General features: G+C 42.6%; 3 protein-coding genes and 1 pseudogene across 7 annotated transcripts; all 4 read right to left on the bottom strand.

Moving 5' to 3' along the window:
- LOC123506649 overlaps positions 1-121 on the bottom strand; it is a 4,557-nt pseudogene extending 4,436 nt beyond the window's left edge.
- A 780-nt stretch (positions 122-901) lies between these two features.
- Positions 902-5,525, bottom strand: LOC123506480. Of its 2 annotated transcripts, XM_045258596.1 has the most exons (4): positions 4,945-5,525; positions 2,436-2,639; positions 1,823-2,279; positions 902-1,624 (listed from the first exon to the last, which is right to left on the bottom strand). In XM_045258596.1, the coding sequence occupies exons 1-4, from the start codon at positions 4,955-4,957 to the stop codon at positions 1,168-1,170; spliced, it is 1,131 nt and encodes a 376-aa protein (XP_045114531.1). In that variant the 5' UTR covers positions 4,958-5,525; the 3' UTR covers positions 902-1,167. The 2 variants fall into 2 exon arrangements, with proteins under 2 accessions (XP_045114531.1, XP_045114530.1); XM_045258595.1 differs by having other exon boundaries at positions 1,823-2,639.
- A 12-nt stretch (positions 5,526-5,537) lies between these two features.
- LOC123506479 lies at positions 5,538-9,855 on the bottom strand. Of its 4 annotated transcripts, none has more exons than XM_045258591.1 (4): positions 9,095-9,855; positions 7,263-7,407; positions 6,264-7,077; positions 5,538-6,036 (listed from the first exon to the last, which is right to left on the bottom strand). In XM_045258591.1, the coding sequence occupies exons 2-4, from the start codon at positions 7,297-7,299 to the stop codon at positions 5,577-5,579; spliced, it is 1,311 nt and encodes a 436-aa protein (XP_045114526.1). In that variant the 5' UTR covers positions 7,300-7,407; positions 9,095-9,855; the 3' UTR covers positions 5,538-5,576. The 4 variants fall into 4 exon arrangements, with proteins under 4 accessions (XP_045114526.1, XP_045114528.1, XP_045114527.1 ...); XM_045258593.1 differs by having other exon boundaries at positions 6,264-7,041; positions 9,095-9,854; XM_045258592.1 differs by lacking the exon at positions 7,263-7,407 and having other exon boundaries at positions 9,095-9,854.
- Positions 9,856-12,744: 2,889 nt separating this feature from the next.
- Positions 12,745-15,635, bottom strand: LOC123506477 (the record flags this gene model as incomplete). The annotated part of the gene is made up of 3 exons (XM_045258589.1): positions 15,227-15,635; positions 13,485-14,286; positions 12,745-13,294 (listed from the first exon to the last, which is right to left on the bottom strand). Coding segments are annotated over exons 1-3 (1,362 nt in total), but the record flags the coding sequence as incomplete, so codon positions are not given.
- Between the last annotated feature and the right edge of the window lie 467 nt (positions 15,636-16,102).

Below are 16,102 nucleotides of genomic sequence, written 5' to 3'. Positions count from 1 at the left end.
AGGTTGCATCTCTTTCTATCTTTTATCGTGATTTTCATGCTAACTGCTCTACTGATCTTGCTAACTGCATGCCTCCCCTCCTTCTGCGGCCTCGCTGCACAAGGCTTTCTTTTTCCTCTCATCGCTCTTCTGTCCAGCTCCCTAATACAAGAGTTAACCAGTACTCTCAATCATTCTTACTTTTCTCTGGTAAACTCTAGAACTCCCTACCTGCTTCTGTATTTCTATTTTCCTACGACTTGACTTCTTTTAAGAGGGAGGTTTCAAGACATTTTTATTTTTTTTTATTTTTTTTTATTTATACCATGTGGGCTTTTCACGGGAATTTATGGGCTAAAGGGGATACACCGTGTCTCTGAGACTTTCGGCAAATTCTTTACTATTCTTTTAGGGAGCTTGCATTCAAGTGGGCCATTTCTTTTTTATTGTTTTGTTGCCCTTGGAAAGCTTCCCTCTTGCATAAAAAAAAAACACCTCCTTGTTTGGGGGGGGAGTGGCATAGGATTGGTGTAAGACAAGTGCTTGAACTAAATGCTAAGACAATTCGAGATTAAAAATCAATGGGAAAAATATCGTGATTTCTATTTACATTTCGCGTTGATGGAGGCCGTCATATTAACCTTTTCAGGACTGGGACGCATGTTTCCTAACTTAGACGATTAAATTTATATTAGAAAGGATCTGTGGAGGTCAGAAGATCTTTACTATTTTGATCCCCACATAAATTTCTGAAGCTGTATAAAATTGGCAAATATTAAGCAAGATAGATATGAAAACATGTCCTGGTACTGAAGGGGTTAAGCAAATAACTGCCACGGTGGGCGCCTCACATCACTACCCTTGATTTCCACTTAGCCTCACTTTTGATTGATGTGGTGGAAGGTGTGAAAAACAACTGTAATATAAGAAAAGTAGTATATTCATTTTTTGCTTTATGTATAATAGTTTGAATCGAAACTTATCAATCACGTTGTCTGTTTTAGATGTTTAAATTCACAGCAAGCATTTACACCTTGATAAGTAAACAGTAAGATTTGTGTTGTAACCATAAAAAGAAGATTCTCTCTCTCTCTCTCTCTCTCTCTCTCTCTCTCTCTCTCTCTCTCTCTCTCTCTCTCTCTCTCTCTCTCTCTCTCTCTCTCTCTCTCTCTCTCTCTCTCTCTCTCATCAAACTATTCCTAGTTCCATCATTTCGTCGAAAACGGACAAATATCTCGATTTCAAATGAGGATCTTTGTCTAGTATTTCCCACGACTTTTCTCTTGCCTCACGGAACGTTTCTACAAGATCTTCGGTACATTCTTTCGAAGAGTCTACTGTGTCCTCAGCGTCCAAGAACATTACTGGTGCAGACAATATAGCAAATATTGTGCCAGTGACGTTCTTCTCTCTAAAGTCCTTGAGGAGCTGCTGCTGCGTGAATGGTACTGTCTTGCCTCCAGCCTCCATAACATCCTTGAAAGTGGTGTAGTAGAAACCCAGGAAGGCTTCAATGTTGGGCTTCCTGACGTCTCCCGACATGCTGGTATAGAGGAGGTAGTTCAGATCGGCAGCCGGGGCACTGTAATTTGCTAGTTGTAAGTCGAGAAGCATCACGTCCTCTGGGTGGCCGGTCTCGCTGTACCTGCCGGAGGTGATAGATAACGTAATACAGTGTACTAGGATGGTCTGTGCTCCAGTTTGTTACAGATCAGCCTAAATCTGGAGAGGAGGTTGAGCAGATAAAAGAAACGCCTTGGCACTGTTTTTTTTTTTTTTTTTTGATGAGAGAATATCCATATGGCTTCAGAAGTAAATATTGTGCATAGTTACTGCAACGTACCTGAAGAGAAGATTGTTATTCCAGCAGTCTCCGTGACACACCACCTTAGGCTCGCCGCAATTCAGCATTTCGAAGATGTCCACTACATTAGCCAAGATTGTGTCCATCCAGGAATTTACCCTTTCGTATCCTCCAACTGTTTTTAAGAGAGTCTGGGAAAATGACACGCTGTCTTTAATTATATTCAACATTGCATCATAATTCTGAAAGAAGTAGGCCAGTCCTATCTTTAAAAGATGGTACTTTTCTCCGAGGTGTTCGCCAGGAGTCCTGTTCTGCAGCAGCAGGGAGGCGGCGTGGAGTCTGGCCAGCTCTCTCAGTACAAGGGTAGTGTGAGCCTTGTCCAACCCTTGCTTGCGGTCAGCCATTTTGTAGCCTCTGGCTCGTAGGTCCTCCAGGAAGATCACTTCTTTTCCTTCCTCCAGACTTGCATGGAAGCATTTGGGAACGTTGATCTCTGTGTGACCAATCTCCTTTAATACAGAGTTTATCTGAGGTGCGATATCGAGGAAGAAATTACATTCCTTTTCGAAGAGAATATGAACGAGATTGTCACCTCCAATAGTCTTGCCTGAATTTAGTTTCACCACATAGACCACCTCGCTGCTCTTACCGTCGAGTTCATATTTAACCTCGACGCTGGTCACTAAACAGGCATAATTGTCGCCCTTTTTGGTGAAGTCCACGACCTTCCAGTCGGTGAGTTGTGCGGCGGTGCCCTTGTCTGATGTGAGCGCTGCCCGCACGTGGTCTTCCGTCACCAAACTCCCCGGCGTCACTGGCGGTGAAGGCGTCATGGCGGCATCAACCTTGGGTTCTATTGGAAAGAAAGAAAGTGTCTCGTAGCTTTGATGAAAGAGTGCACTAGACAGTTCGAAAGAAAAGAGAATGTAATGGATGTTTTTATGGTAAGTTCTAACCTTTTGTGCTTACTTTTCATGATTTTTAGGGACTCACCTTGGAAAGTGAGACAAGCCTCAGCCTTTAAAACTTTTTTTTTCATACAGGAGGGAAGCCAGCCAAGGGCAACAAAATATTAAAAAAAAGCCCCACTTGAGTGCTGGTCCTCTTAAAGAGTAGTGGAGCATTAGCTAAAATTAAGAAACAAATGTCTTGAAACCTCCCTCTTAAAAGTCAAGTCGTAGGAAGACGGAAATACAGAAGCAGGGAGGAAATTCCAGAGTTTACCGTGGTACAGTGGAACCATGCGTGCTTTGGGGTCCGAGGGTTCTCCAAGCGCACGGGTTCGAATCCTGTCCATGGTCCGAGTGCAGGTTGGGCTTCCTCACTCGGAGCAACGGTTTCCTAGCGGGTGGGCTTTGAGATAGGAGGTACCCCAAAAGTATCCCCTTTAGCCCATAAATTCCCGTGAAAAGCCCACATTGTATGAATAAAAAAAAATGTATGAATGATTGAGAGTATTGGTTAACTCTTGTGCTAGCGAGTTGAACAGAATAGGAGTGAGAGGAAGAAGAAAGCCTTGTGCAGCGAGGCCGCAGGAGGAGGGGGGCATGGAGTTAGCAAGATCAGTAGAACAGTTAGCATGAAAATAGCGATAAAAGATAGAAAGAGATGCAACATTTCGGCGCTATGAAAAAGGCTGAAGACAGTCAATCAGAGGAGGGAAGTTGATTAGACGAAAAGCTTTTGATTCTACCATAGCTAATAAAACTGTCTGAGTGGAGCCCCTCCTCAACATTCGAAGAGTATATAATCTATACAGGGGCGGATAAGGCCCTTGTACAGAAATAGCAGTAAGAGGGGCGAGAAAAAACTGGCGGAGACGCCTCAGAAAACGTAACTTCATAGAAGCTGTTTTAGCAAGAGATAAGATGTGAAATTTTCAGTTAAGATTATGAGTAAAGGACGGACCGAGGATATTCAGTGAGTTTGTATCAAGACGGCAGCTTGCAAGTTAAAAATAAAATCGTTGTATATAGTTATACAAATCGTATACTAAAGATTATGTATCCATGTTGATTTTCTTTACGTAATTCTTTACGTAAACTTGAACGTCTAAAGACGATCCTAGCTATGCTGTGCCATGATCATGGTTAAATTAAATTAGATAACGAACGCAGCCAATGGTAAGCCGTGTCGCGTGGCCTCAGCCAGACTCAGTGTGGAAACACTAGACGTCATGAAATACAACGCTCCTGCACAAAGCACTGACTCGTAACGCCCAGTGTGCACCAGTGTTCACATGCAGGCTATTCATGTCACACGTGCACTCTCGCATTGGGTGGGTGGAGCGTGGAGCGTCTTGTATGCCACAGTTATAAGGAGCCTCTCTTTGACTCACATATCACGTCTTGTTTTTCATCGGGTTACGAATGTGTTTTCCAAACTTAGTGGGAACAATGTCCCGTGCGTATCATAGTAGTTAGTGAATCTGTTCATACTCCTAAAAGTTCAGTTGATGAAAAGTGACTCCCGCTCACCGTCCTGTCAGGCCACAAGATTAGCTGTGTTGGTCAGCAGCCATCGCGGGAACTTGAGCGAATCCTTTTCATTACATCAGCTTCAGGATTTATAACTTGTTTTAGCTTACAAAATTTAGTTCATAATGTGTGTAACTGTAATTGTCGGGAATGTGTGGAAAAGGGCATGCATTTTCCTATGTTCCATTATATGGCAATGTTTACGCTTAACGTACATCATTGTTGATGTTGTCATGGCGACTCTCGGGAAATTATATTACAGATCTATCAAATAGGAGTAAGGACACTCACTGATGAGCTTCCCGACCAGTCACCCTGAGTCTGTCCCTCCGCACGGAGAGAACGAAACTTTATGTGTATATTATGTTTACTACTTGCTCTTGAGTTATCTTTGACGTAATAGTGGCCGTTTCCAAGATTTTTTTTTCTAGTGGAGTTATCTGGCATCACTTTCATATTACTATTGTACTCTCTCTCTCTCTCTCTCTCTCTCTCTCTCTCTCTCTCTCTCTCTCTCTCTCTCTCTCTCTCTCTCTCTCTCTCTCTCTCTCTCAAGGACATCTTTTGGAAGAGTTTCTCAACACTTTACGTAAGTGCAAGATTTCATCAACACTTCTCCCATCTCAGTCACGTCTCTGGTAAATATGAACACTTCACACAGCGTCCCATTAAGTCACTTACCGTCGTCTGCCATCGTAGAGGCTGGTGCTTTACGGGAGGCGGCGGATTGGTAACTGTGATGGGGAGCGGCTGTTGTGGTGAGTCTGACTTGCACTAAGGGAGAACGAACTATGGTGAAACATCCTTTAGAAGTTGCAAGTCATAGTGACAGAGTTGCAATTTTCTTCGTGTTTAATTCACTTGACAGGGATGACAGGGAATACCACCACCACCACTGCCTTGTGGGTAGCGAAGGATTGGGGCATGGCAAGTGATTTCTATTTAAGTTTCGCGTTGATGCAATGAACTAGCACAGTGGACGTCTGTTCCTGCACCGCCTCTCATCACTAACTTTGATATCCACTCACCCTCGCGCTTGAATGATGTGGTGGATGCTGTGAAAATCTGCAGAAATAACCACCTGCGTAGTGCAGAACCCGACTGGTATATGTTATGAATTGAAATTTTGATGTGATTAATGATATCTGTTTTGCATAAATACTTTTTTTTTTTTTCATTGAGGCATTTACTACTTGACAAATAAACAGCTAAAATTGGATTGACATATTTTGATGGAACACACACACACACACACACACTCAATATGCCTCTCTCTCTCTCTCTCTCTCTCTCTCTCTCTCTCTCTCTCTCTCTCACGGAATAATTCCTGATTCTATCATTTCATCAAAAATAGATAAAAATCTCGACTTCACAATAGGATTTGTGTCTAGCATTTCCATCGCCTTGTCTCTCGTTTTACGAAGCTTTTCTTCAAGATCATCTTCATTGCCTTTCGATGACTCTACTTCTCCTTCAGTTTCAAAGAGCAATACTGGCACAAATATTATGGCGAACAATGAACCAGCGAGGTTCCTGTCCTTGAAGTCCCTGAGGAGCTGCGCTTGCGTGAATGATGCTGTCTTGCCGCCAGCCTCCATGACGTCCTTGAAAGTGGTATAGTAGGATCCTAGGAGGGTTTCAATGTTGGGCTTCCTGACGTCCCCCGTCATGCTGGTATGGAGGAGGTAGGTGATATCGGCAGTAGGAACACTTAAGCCTGACAGCTGCAAGTCAAGGAGCATCACGTCCTCGGGGTGGCCGGTCTCGCTGTACCTGCAGGAGGTTACGAGACGCATAACACAATGTACTAAAGAGATTTGTAGTCAAATTAAGAGCTACAGTCAAGCATTTTCCGTCACAGCTTTGTAGTTAAGAAGAAGGGGGGTGATGTAATAAAAGAGGATGACTTTGGTGTTATTCATAGTTTTGCAAACAGTAGAAAAAAATTGGTGTGAGAAGAGTATGTACTATGTATGATGCAAGGAATAGTTGCAGCTTACCTAAAGAGAAAGTTGTTATTCCAGCAGTCTCCGTGGCACACTACCATAGGCTCGCCGCATTCCATTTGGTCAAAGATGTCCACTAAATTTGGAATGATCGTGTTTATCCAGGCAGACACTCCCTCGTATCCCCCTACTCTTTCTATGATATCTTTGGCAAATGCCACATTATCTTCTATAGCTTTACACAATGAACTATAATTTTGCATTAAATAGGCCATTTTTATTTTCAAAAGAGGATACTTTTCTCCGAAGTCTTCTTTAGGAGTCCTGTTCTGCAGCAGCAAGGAGGCGGCGTGGAGTCTGGCCAGCTCCCTCAGTACAAGGGTAGTGTGAGCCTTGTCCAACCCTTGTTTACGGTCAACCATTTTGTAGCCTCTAGCTCGTAGGTCCTCAAGGAAGATCACTTCTTTTCCTTCCTCCAGACTTGCATGGAAGCATTTGGGAACGTTGATATCTGTGTGGCCAATCTCTTTTAATACAGAGTTCATCTGAGGTGCGATATCGAGGAAGAAATTACATTCCTTTTGGAAGAATAAATCAAACATGTTGTCACCTCCAAAGGTCTTTCCCGTGTTAATCTTTACCACATAGACCACCTCAGAGCTGTTGCCGTCGAGCTCATACTTAACCTCGACGCTGGTCACTAGAGAGGCATAATTGTCGCCCTTCTTGGTGAAGTCCACGACTGTCCAGGTTGTGAGTAGTGCGGCAGCTCCCTTGTCTGTCGCCAGCGCTGCCCGAACATGGTCTTCCGTCACCAAACTATCCGGCGTCACTGATGGTGAAGAGGAGGCGGCATCAACCTTTAGTTCTGTGAGAAGGGAATGGTGTATTGCATCATATCTTAATCTTTTAATCTATCTTTATGATTTTAATCCATTTTACATTTATCACCTAGTGCGACCTTCACAGCACTGATGGCATAGAAGAATCAGAGACAAGTAAGATAGACAAGTCTAATATAAAGCGATGGAAAAGCTCAACCTGCTGCATTACGTAAGAGTTGTGTGACAAGGTGTGAAGAAACCCTCATACATTCTCAGCAATCGTCTCCGGTCAAGGACTGGCATCAATCCTACACTCGCCGCTCACACAGGCACAGAGGCAGCCCTGCACACTGTCAACCTAGTAGTGTGTGGTGCTGCGGTGCACCACATGGGGCGTGAGTGCATGGTAGGAAATGATGTTTTGTGAAAGAAAATGTCATATATATATATATATATATATATATATATATATATATATATATATATATATATATATATATATATATATATATATATATATATATATATATATATATATATATATATATATATATATATATATATGAAATTATACATTGTCCATACATGATTATTTGGGACTGAGAAGTTATTTTCTGAGTCTGAAGTAGAGATTAATACTTTTATGTATTTATTTTACTGCTAAAAACCAGTGTACGTAATATTATGGAAAACTTTCGTAAGAACCGGCCTAGCTTCTCTTTTCTCCCTCAGTTTTAGGAGGGTTTATAAGAGATGTCACTTCAGTTATATGTGTCCTTCCTTATGCTTAAACGCCTCACGATGACGATGCAAATTTAGTAACAGAGAATAACAAGTAGATTCTTCAAGGTCCCTGGTCATATTTTAACACGCCGCCATGCCTGAGCGAAATATAACGGTGGTGTCAAATGAGAAAGTGGCAACTCGCGGAGGAGCGGCTGTGTGGAAGGTAGCAAACATGCGCCAAGTGAATGAAATTTCAAGGACGTCTTACAGTCCTCTTACTTTCTTTGATTTATTCAGGAATGTTCGTCACTGTACATTATTTGTACATTCATACTATGGTTAACATTTTATAAACTGGCACCGCGCTTGTTATGTTACTGTTAGTGGAAACAAACAAACGTAGCGATAAAGAAAATTCATATTAGGAGGCTGTATGTTTCCGGAGGCTGCAAATATTCTGTGTACATATTCACGAGACTCCTCCCAATCCTCGCACGTCAGGAAATCAGTCACACCAATCCCCACTCGTAGTTTTCTTTTGGTGTTTGAGGAACCTTTAGTCTCCTCTGAAATACATCGCAAAGCCACTTGAAAAAAGGTACGTTCTTTTTTCTTCTTTGTCATTTTCTTAGTACTTTCTCCTCCTCCTCCTCCTCCGGTCTTCCGGCACTCGCACTTTTGGAAACCGATCTTTTTCATCCTGAGGGATGTGCAGCCGGGTATCCTTCACCACTATGCGAAGCGCCCGCAGCATGAACGCGACGTCATGCACCTTGTGGCGCAGGTTTGCCTCGCCCAGGAGGCCTGGAGGAATGTTGCCCAAGACAGGCTGTTCTGGGTGAAAGACAGTAAATCTTGTGGCAGACCTGGAGACAGTTGGTCTCCCGATCAACGCCTGGCCGATCATCACCGCAACACTCACTCCAATTAAGACGCTCTCAGGCATTGTCTTTTATTATTGTGGCGCAAAATAAAATGAAGTCCTAACTGTTCATTGACAGACATCAGGCAAACCGTGAGACTGAAATGAATGAAATTACATGAACTGTATTCACATCGTATAGCTTCACATGCCGTGTGTGTGTGTGTGTGTGTGTGTGTGTGTGTGTGTGTGTTTCTCTATTTGTCTGTTTGTCTCTATTTGTCTCTATTTGTCTCTCTCTCTCTCTCTCTCTCTCTCTCTCTCTCTCTCTCTCTCTCTCTCTCTCTCTCAAAGACATCGAATAAAGTAATTTAATTCTATATTTATGCAAGAGTTTACCAACACTTCCTCAATCTCAGTCACGTCTCAGACAGGGATGAACACTTTACACAGCGTCCAACTAAGTTACTTACCCTCGTCTACCATCGTAGAGGTTGGTGCGTCACGGGAGGCGGTGGATTGGTAACTGTGATGAGGAGCGGCTGGTAATGGTGAGTCTGATTGGCAGTATGGGAGAAAGAGCAGTAAAGAAACACATCCCTTAGAAGTTGCAAGTCATAGTGAGAGTTGTAATTTTTTCTTGTGTAACTAATTTGACAGATGGCGAATGATTGGCGTATGGCAAGTGATTTTTGTTTACGTTTCGTGTTGATGCACGTCATCATATTATACAATGAACTATTACAGTTTCCTGTGATAGTTCTCGAATTAGTTTTTATCAAATAGAACTCTGCCGTCGAGCTCATACTTAACATCGACGCTGGTCACTTCAGACGCATAATTGTCGCACTTCTTGGTGAAGTCCACGACTCTCCTGGCGATGAGTTGTGCAACAGCTGCTCCAATGTCTGTCCGTCACGAAATACTCACACTGATGGCGACGGTGATTTTGCGGCATCAACTATATTTTCTATAACGAAAGAATTAAACTGTCATAGGTTCGATGACAGACTGTGTAATAACTTTTGAAAAAAATGTTTGAATGCTATTTACTATAGTATCATTACATGTAGAAGTCGCATATTTTTACATTGCCTGACTCAGTTACCAACTACCAAGAGTATAAATTGCGGCGATTAGTTTGCCGATGCAAGGACAAACAAACATCGTGTCGTCTTAGCGCCCATTATCATTGAGTTTTGAGGATGCGATGGTTATTATGTGTCTTTTCTCTATTCCTGCCTTTTCCGCCAGATTTTTTTTTATTTATACCATGTGGGCTTTTCACGGGAATTTATGGGCTAAAGGGGATACTTTTTGGGTACCCCCTATCTCAAAGCCCACCCGCTAGGAAACCGTTGCCCCTAGTGAGGAAGCCCAACCTACACTCGGACCGTGGACAGGATTCGAACCCGTGCACTTGGAGACCCCTCGGATCCCAAAGCACGCATGGTTCCACTGTATGACTGAAGAGATTTGTAGGAGCTCCCCAACACTTTCAGCATAGTGAGACACGCTACACTTTCAAAATGTCCCCGAAATTCATCAACCCTTATTTGGCTGCTCCTAGCTGCTTGCGAGTAACTGTTGTTGAGTGGAAAAAAGTCTGAGTAGTAAGGAGGAAGCACGGAACACCTGCGCCATACTCACCAGATGCAACGTTTTATGAGCAGAAACTTGTGTTTTGTATATAATTTTAATTATTCTTTTGTACATTTCTTATTTAATGCGGTCTACAACTACAACTACTCCATATACGGCGAAGGTAGTAAATATTATAAAAAAAAAAAAAGATTTTTGTAAATATCTTTTCAGGCAAGTTTTTTTTTTTTTTCTTCACACAAGAGAGAAACCTGTCAAGGGCAACAAAACATTAGAAAGAAAAGCCCAATAGAACTGCAGGTTCCCTAAAAGATTTGAAAGGAATTATCCAAAAGAAAGGGACATATGTCTTGAAACCTCCCTCTTAAAAGAAGTGAAGTCGCAGGGGGATGGAAATACAGAAGCAGGAAGGGAGTTCCAGAGCCTACTAGTGAAAGTTTGGAGTTATTTAAAATACGGGCTAACTTTTGTATGAGACCAGTATTTCGCCGCCATTTCCGTAGAGGTGCGGGGCTCTCGTTCGCTGTGTGGGCGGTCCGGCGCTTGCGTGTGCTTGGTGTTGGTGCGGTTTCCTTGTCTCCACCTGACCCGGCCCTCAAGATTCAAGAAGAGGAACCAAAAAGTAGAGTGATGCTTTACTGAAAACCATCTAGCGCCTGGGTCAAGCCCCAGTGACTTTATTCTCCTACTAAAGCTCCCTTCTTATCACCCACCTATTCTTCCCCTATCCCCACTTTCCCCCCTCCGCCTTTTCTATCTATATTCGATTCGATTCGATTGTATGAGAGGGTTAGACAGTACAAGGATGAGAGGAAGAAAAAACCCTTGTGCAGCGAGGCCGCAGGTAGCAAGAGCAGTAGAGCAGTTAGCATGAAAATAGCGATAAAAGAAAGAGATGCAATATTTCGGCGGTGAGAAAGAGGCTGAAGACAGTCAGACGGAAGAGGGGAGTTCATGAGACGAAAAGCTTTTGATACCACCCTATCTAATAGAGCTATATGAGGAGAACCCCCAAACATGCAAAGAGTAATACATACAAACACGGATAAGGTCTTTGTACAGAGTTAGCAGTTGGAGGGGCGAGAAAAACTGGCGGAGACGCCGCAGGACGCCTAAATTTATAGAAGCTGTTTTAGCAAGAGATGAGATGTGAGGTTTCCAGTTCAGATTATAAGTAAAGGACAGACAGAGGATGTTCAGTGTGGAAGAGGGAGACTTCTGAGTGTCACTGAAGAGGGGATAGTTGTCTGGAAGTTTGTGTCGAGTTGATAGATGGAGGAATTGAGTTTTTGAGGAATTGAACACTACTAAGTTTTCTGTCCCAATCAGAATTCTTAGAAAGAACAGAAGTCAGGCGTTCTGTGTTGTCCCTGCGTGATCTGATGACCTCCTGAAGGGTTCCTGAGGAAGAATTAGAGAAATAGGGCAGAATACAGAAATAAGATTGTGATTGGAGGACTCCAACGGAGAGGATAGGGTAACAAGCTGGAGGATTAGAGATAAGGAAAAGATCAAGAATGTTGGGCGTATATCTAAGACGGTCAGGAATACGAATAGGGTTTTGCACCAGCTGCTCTGTCATGGAGGATAGAAAATTTGAAGGCTAATTCACCAGGATGGTCAGTGAAGGGAGGGGAAAGGCAAAGCTGGTGGTGAACATTGAAATCTCCAAGGATAGAGATCTCTGCGAAATGATATAGGGACAGAATGTGCTCCACTTTAGAAGTTAAATAGTCAAAGAATTTACTACCGTCAAAGGAGTTAGTGGAGAGATAAACAGCACAGATAAATTTAGTTAGAGAGTGACTATTAAGTTGAAGCCAGATGGTGGAAAACTCTGAAGAGCAACTTAAGTCGTTGCGTACATAGACGCAACATCCAGGTTTGGAACGAAAAATGAGGGTAGAGAAAGTAGGAGGAAACAGAGAAGGGGCTATTGTCAGTTAGCTGAGACAGCTGTGTTTAGGTGAGGAAAAGAAGATGAGGTTTAGTAAAGGAGAGGTGGTGTTCTACAGATTGAAAATTGGACTTAAGACAGCGAATGTTGGAGAAGTTAATGAAGAAAAAGTCGAAGGAGGTGTCAAGACATTTTTGGTTCCCTCTCCATAAGAGGACTCTAAGAATGAATTTTTAGTCACCATTTTTTTAATTTTAATTATAAGTGAAGTGTGTGTTTGTGTCGTAAGTGTATGTAATTTTGTGTGAAGGAAAGTGTTCTTTAGAATGCAGGCTGTGACTGCCCCTTGATTTGATAGACACAAAGGGAAACGTTCAGCGAGATCACAATTAACTTTATTGAAAAGTTCACAGCACCTTCTGAACTAGTGCTATTAGACCTCGCTGGGAGTAAAGCTGATCAATAATACATATCATATGCAAGTCTCTTCCTCTCTCTCTCTCTCTCTCTCTCTCTCTCTCTCTCTCTCTCTCTCTCTCTCTCTCTCTCTCTCTCTCTCTCTCTCTCTCTCTCTCTCTCTCTCTCTCTCTCTCTCTCTCTCTCTCTCTCTCTCTCTCTCTCTCTCTCTCTCTCTCTCTCTCTCTCTCTCTCTCTCTCTCTCTCTCTCTCTCTCTCTCTCTCTCTCTCTCTCTCTCTCTCTCTCTCTCTCTCTCTCTCTGGAATAATCCCTAGTTCGAACATTTCGTCGAAAACAGACAATAATCTTGGCTTTAAATGTGGATTTGTGTCTATCATTTCAAATGACTTTTCTCTTGTCTCACGAAGCATTTCTAAAATATCTTCTTTATTCTCTTTCGAAGTGTCTACTTCACCTTCAGTCTCAAAAAGCACAATCGGTACAAACATCATGGCGAATACTAAGCCAGCGAGGTTCCCGTCCCTGAAGTCCTTGAGGAGCTGCGCCCTAGTGAATGGTACTGTCTTGCCGCCAGCCTCCATGACGTCCTTGAAAGTTATGTAGTAGGAATCTAGGAAGGCTTCAATGTTGGGCTTCCTTACGTTCCCCGTCATGCTACTATAAAGGAGGTAGTTGAGATCGGCAGCAGGAATACCGTAGCTTGTCAGCTGCAAGTCGAGGAGCATCACGTCCTCGGGGTGACCGGTCTCGCTGTACCTGCAGGAGGAGACGAGACGAGTAACTCGGTGCATTATGAGTGTCAAAGCTCTAGCCTGTAGGAGCCAAAGCACATGCTCGTTTTTCTGCCAAGTTTGTGAAGATGAACTTTTAGAGAAATAAGATGATCTCTGGCCTCTTTTACATTCTGAAAGGGAAGTGTTATTAAAATGCAGTCTTCGTAACTTACCTGAAGAGAAGGTTGTTGTTCCAGCAGTCTCCGTGACACACTACTTTAGGCATCGCGTGTTCCGTCTGCTCGGAGAAGATGTCCCTCATGTTAGGGATGATTGTGTCTATCCAGGCAGTTACTCTCTCATACCCATCCACCTTTTTGGTGATTGTTTGAGAGAGTTTTGCACTTTCTTTGAACATATTCAATACAGAATCACTGTTTATAATGTAATATGACCAGTCTATTTTCAAAAGAGGGTACTTTTCTTCGAGGTTCTCGTCGGGGGTCTTGTTCTGCAGCAGCAGGGAGGCGGCGTGGAGCCTGGCAAGCTCCCTCAGCACGAGGTTAGTGTGAGCCTTGTCCAACCCTTGCTTACGGTCAGCCATTTTATAGCTTCTAGCTCGTAGGTCCTCAAGGAATATTACTTCTTTTCCTTCCTCCAGACTTGCATGGAAGCATTTGGGAACATTGATCTCTGTGTGACCAATGTCTCTTAATACAGAGTTTATCTGAGGTGCGATGTCAAGAAAAAAATTGCATTCCTTTTGGAAGGCTATAGCATAATCCTTTTTGGAATTAATCTTTACTACATAGACCACCTGTGAGCTCTTGCCGTCGAGCTCATACTTAACCTCGACGCTGGTCACTACAGAGGCATAACTGTCGCCCTTCTTGGTGAAGTCCACGATCTTCCAAGCGGTGAGTTGTGCGGCGGCGCCTTTGTCTGACGTGAGCGCTTCCCGCACCTGGTCTTCCGTCACCAAACTCTCCGGTGTCACTGACGGTGAAGACGACATGGCGGTATGAACTTTGAGTTCTGTGGGAAAACAATACCATGTCCTGTAAGGTAGATGATATAAAAGATTTTCAGAGGAATGCTTGAATGGTATGTACTGTAGTATTAGTATAGGAGGCGAAATTTTTTTTTTTTTTTTTTTATCTATACCAGTTTATCACACTTTTTATTTTCATCAGTAAGATTCTTCAAACTGCAGCGATCAGTTTTACCGGTACAAAGGTAAAGGAACTTATTATTTTTATATTAAGGCCAATAGCGCCTGTAGTCATACTTGAAGAATATATGCGGGAAGCGCTGTTCAGCTATTGCTCATTAGTGGCGCAAGCAATTTCATTTATAGTGGTACCCATACTAGGGCCTATATCTCAAGCCAAGCGCGTCTTCGGTGTAACCATCTAAACCCTGGGTATTATGGTGACATATAGGTAACTTTAAACCACTCGACAAATGGCATGAGCTTCAAAGTGGTATATGGTAGGATTCGAACCTACGCGTAGACATTAGCCCGATCCCATGCTCACTATCTTATTCACTACGCCACCGTCTCCCTTGCACGGTTGCTATTTATTGTTACGAGTTGTGATATATAGTTTTTTTTTCAAGTTTCTCGTCCTCCATGATGGCTTTTAACGGCTTGAATAACAATGACAAGGAAATAAAGTTTATGTGAATTAGGTAATATCTTGTAACTCATTTACATTGTGTATATATTTTGCAGAAAAAAACACACACACAATATGAAAGTTTGATATGCTTCATCCTTTTGAGCGTTTGTATCATCATTACGTATGAGTGTGGCCTTGAGATAGTCTTGGCTTTTTTCTTTGTGCTAGAATCTGATATTAATTATTTCCATTTGCTGTAATATTCGAAACTACTATAAATACCTTTTTCTGTCGTCAATCACGTGCCAGGCAGGCATTAACATTTCCCACAACGTCTCGTCTAAGTCACCTACCGTCTGCCATCCTGAAGACTGGTGTAATGCGGTTGGTCCCTTCTCTGTAACTACAATGGAGTGGCCTGATAGAACACTGCTACCATGCATTACTTACCAAATGCAATGTGTCATGCGAGGTACATTTTTTTTTTACTTTTCTATTCTAAATCTTTCTATATTTAGAACGATCACAGTCACTGCTTTATGGACGAGAACGGGTAGACATATAGAATGAATATATGTTTACCTCTAAATAAGAGGGATTTCGAAATAATGACTTTTTCGTATTTACAGTAACATTATGATTTTTTTTAACATTGTTGCGCTGTTGTTCGTCTCTTTCTAGAAGCTCCGGGAAGAATCTCTCTCTCTCTCTCTCTCTCTCTCTCTCTCTCTCTCTCTCTCTCTCTCTCTCTCTCTCTCTCTCTCTCTCTCTCTCTCTTAAAGATTTTTTTATGCAAGAGGGAAGGCTACCGTTGGCAAAAAAATGTTATAAAAAGGTCCACTATAATTGTAGGTGGTTGTAGGACAGGGAGACCCTCACGTTGACACGATAATATATATATCGGTCAAAACCTGTTGACAAAAACACCACGATGAAAACAATTCAATACGCAAGTTTCCCTTTGGCAGGGATGCAAGTGAAATAATTAGGATCCCTCGACGGGTCGTATCCTTCTGCATTCCACCCACATTCCCACCAAATGGGAACGGCTGTGGTACAGGTACGTACATGCTAAATTATGTGAGACGACTGAAATACGATCTAGTACAATCATAGAACGGCGTGCGAGATAAGTACGTCTGAAGGACTATGAACTTATGTATTGAGGTCTATGGCACCTTAGAAAGGACATGACGATGTTAATGTGTACTCTGAGGTAGCTTGCTGTG

The sequence above is a fragment of the Portunus trituberculatus genome, chromosome 20, assembly GCF_017591435.1.
Source record: "Portunus trituberculatus isolate SZX2019 chromosome 20, ASM1759143v1, whole genome shotgun sequence".
NCBI lineage: Eukaryota > Metazoa > Arthropoda > Malacostraca > Decapoda > Portunidae > Portunus > Portunus trituberculatus.
This window is presented reverse-complemented; position numbering and strand designations above follow the sequence as displayed.

Bases quoted from the DNA above. Each gene is read 5' to 3' on its own strand.
- LOC123506480 (XM_045258595.1), bottom strand. The intron at 1,625-1,822 runs GTACGTTGCAGT...CACCTCCGGCAG, and splicing joins AATAACAATCTTCTCTTCAG to GTACAGCGAGACCGGCCACC.
- LOC123506479 (XM_045258591.1), bottom strand. From the start codon at position 7,299: ATGAGGGTTTCTTCACACCTTGTCACACAACTCTTAC. The intron at 7,078-7,262 runs GTAATGCAGCAG...CCCTTCTCACAG, and splicing joins CCTTGTCACACAACTCTTAC to AACTAAAGGTTGATGCCGCC. The intron at 6,037-6,263 runs GTAAGCTGCAAC...AACCTCCTGCAG, and splicing joins AATAACAACTTTCTCTTTAG to GTACAGCGAGACCGGCCACC.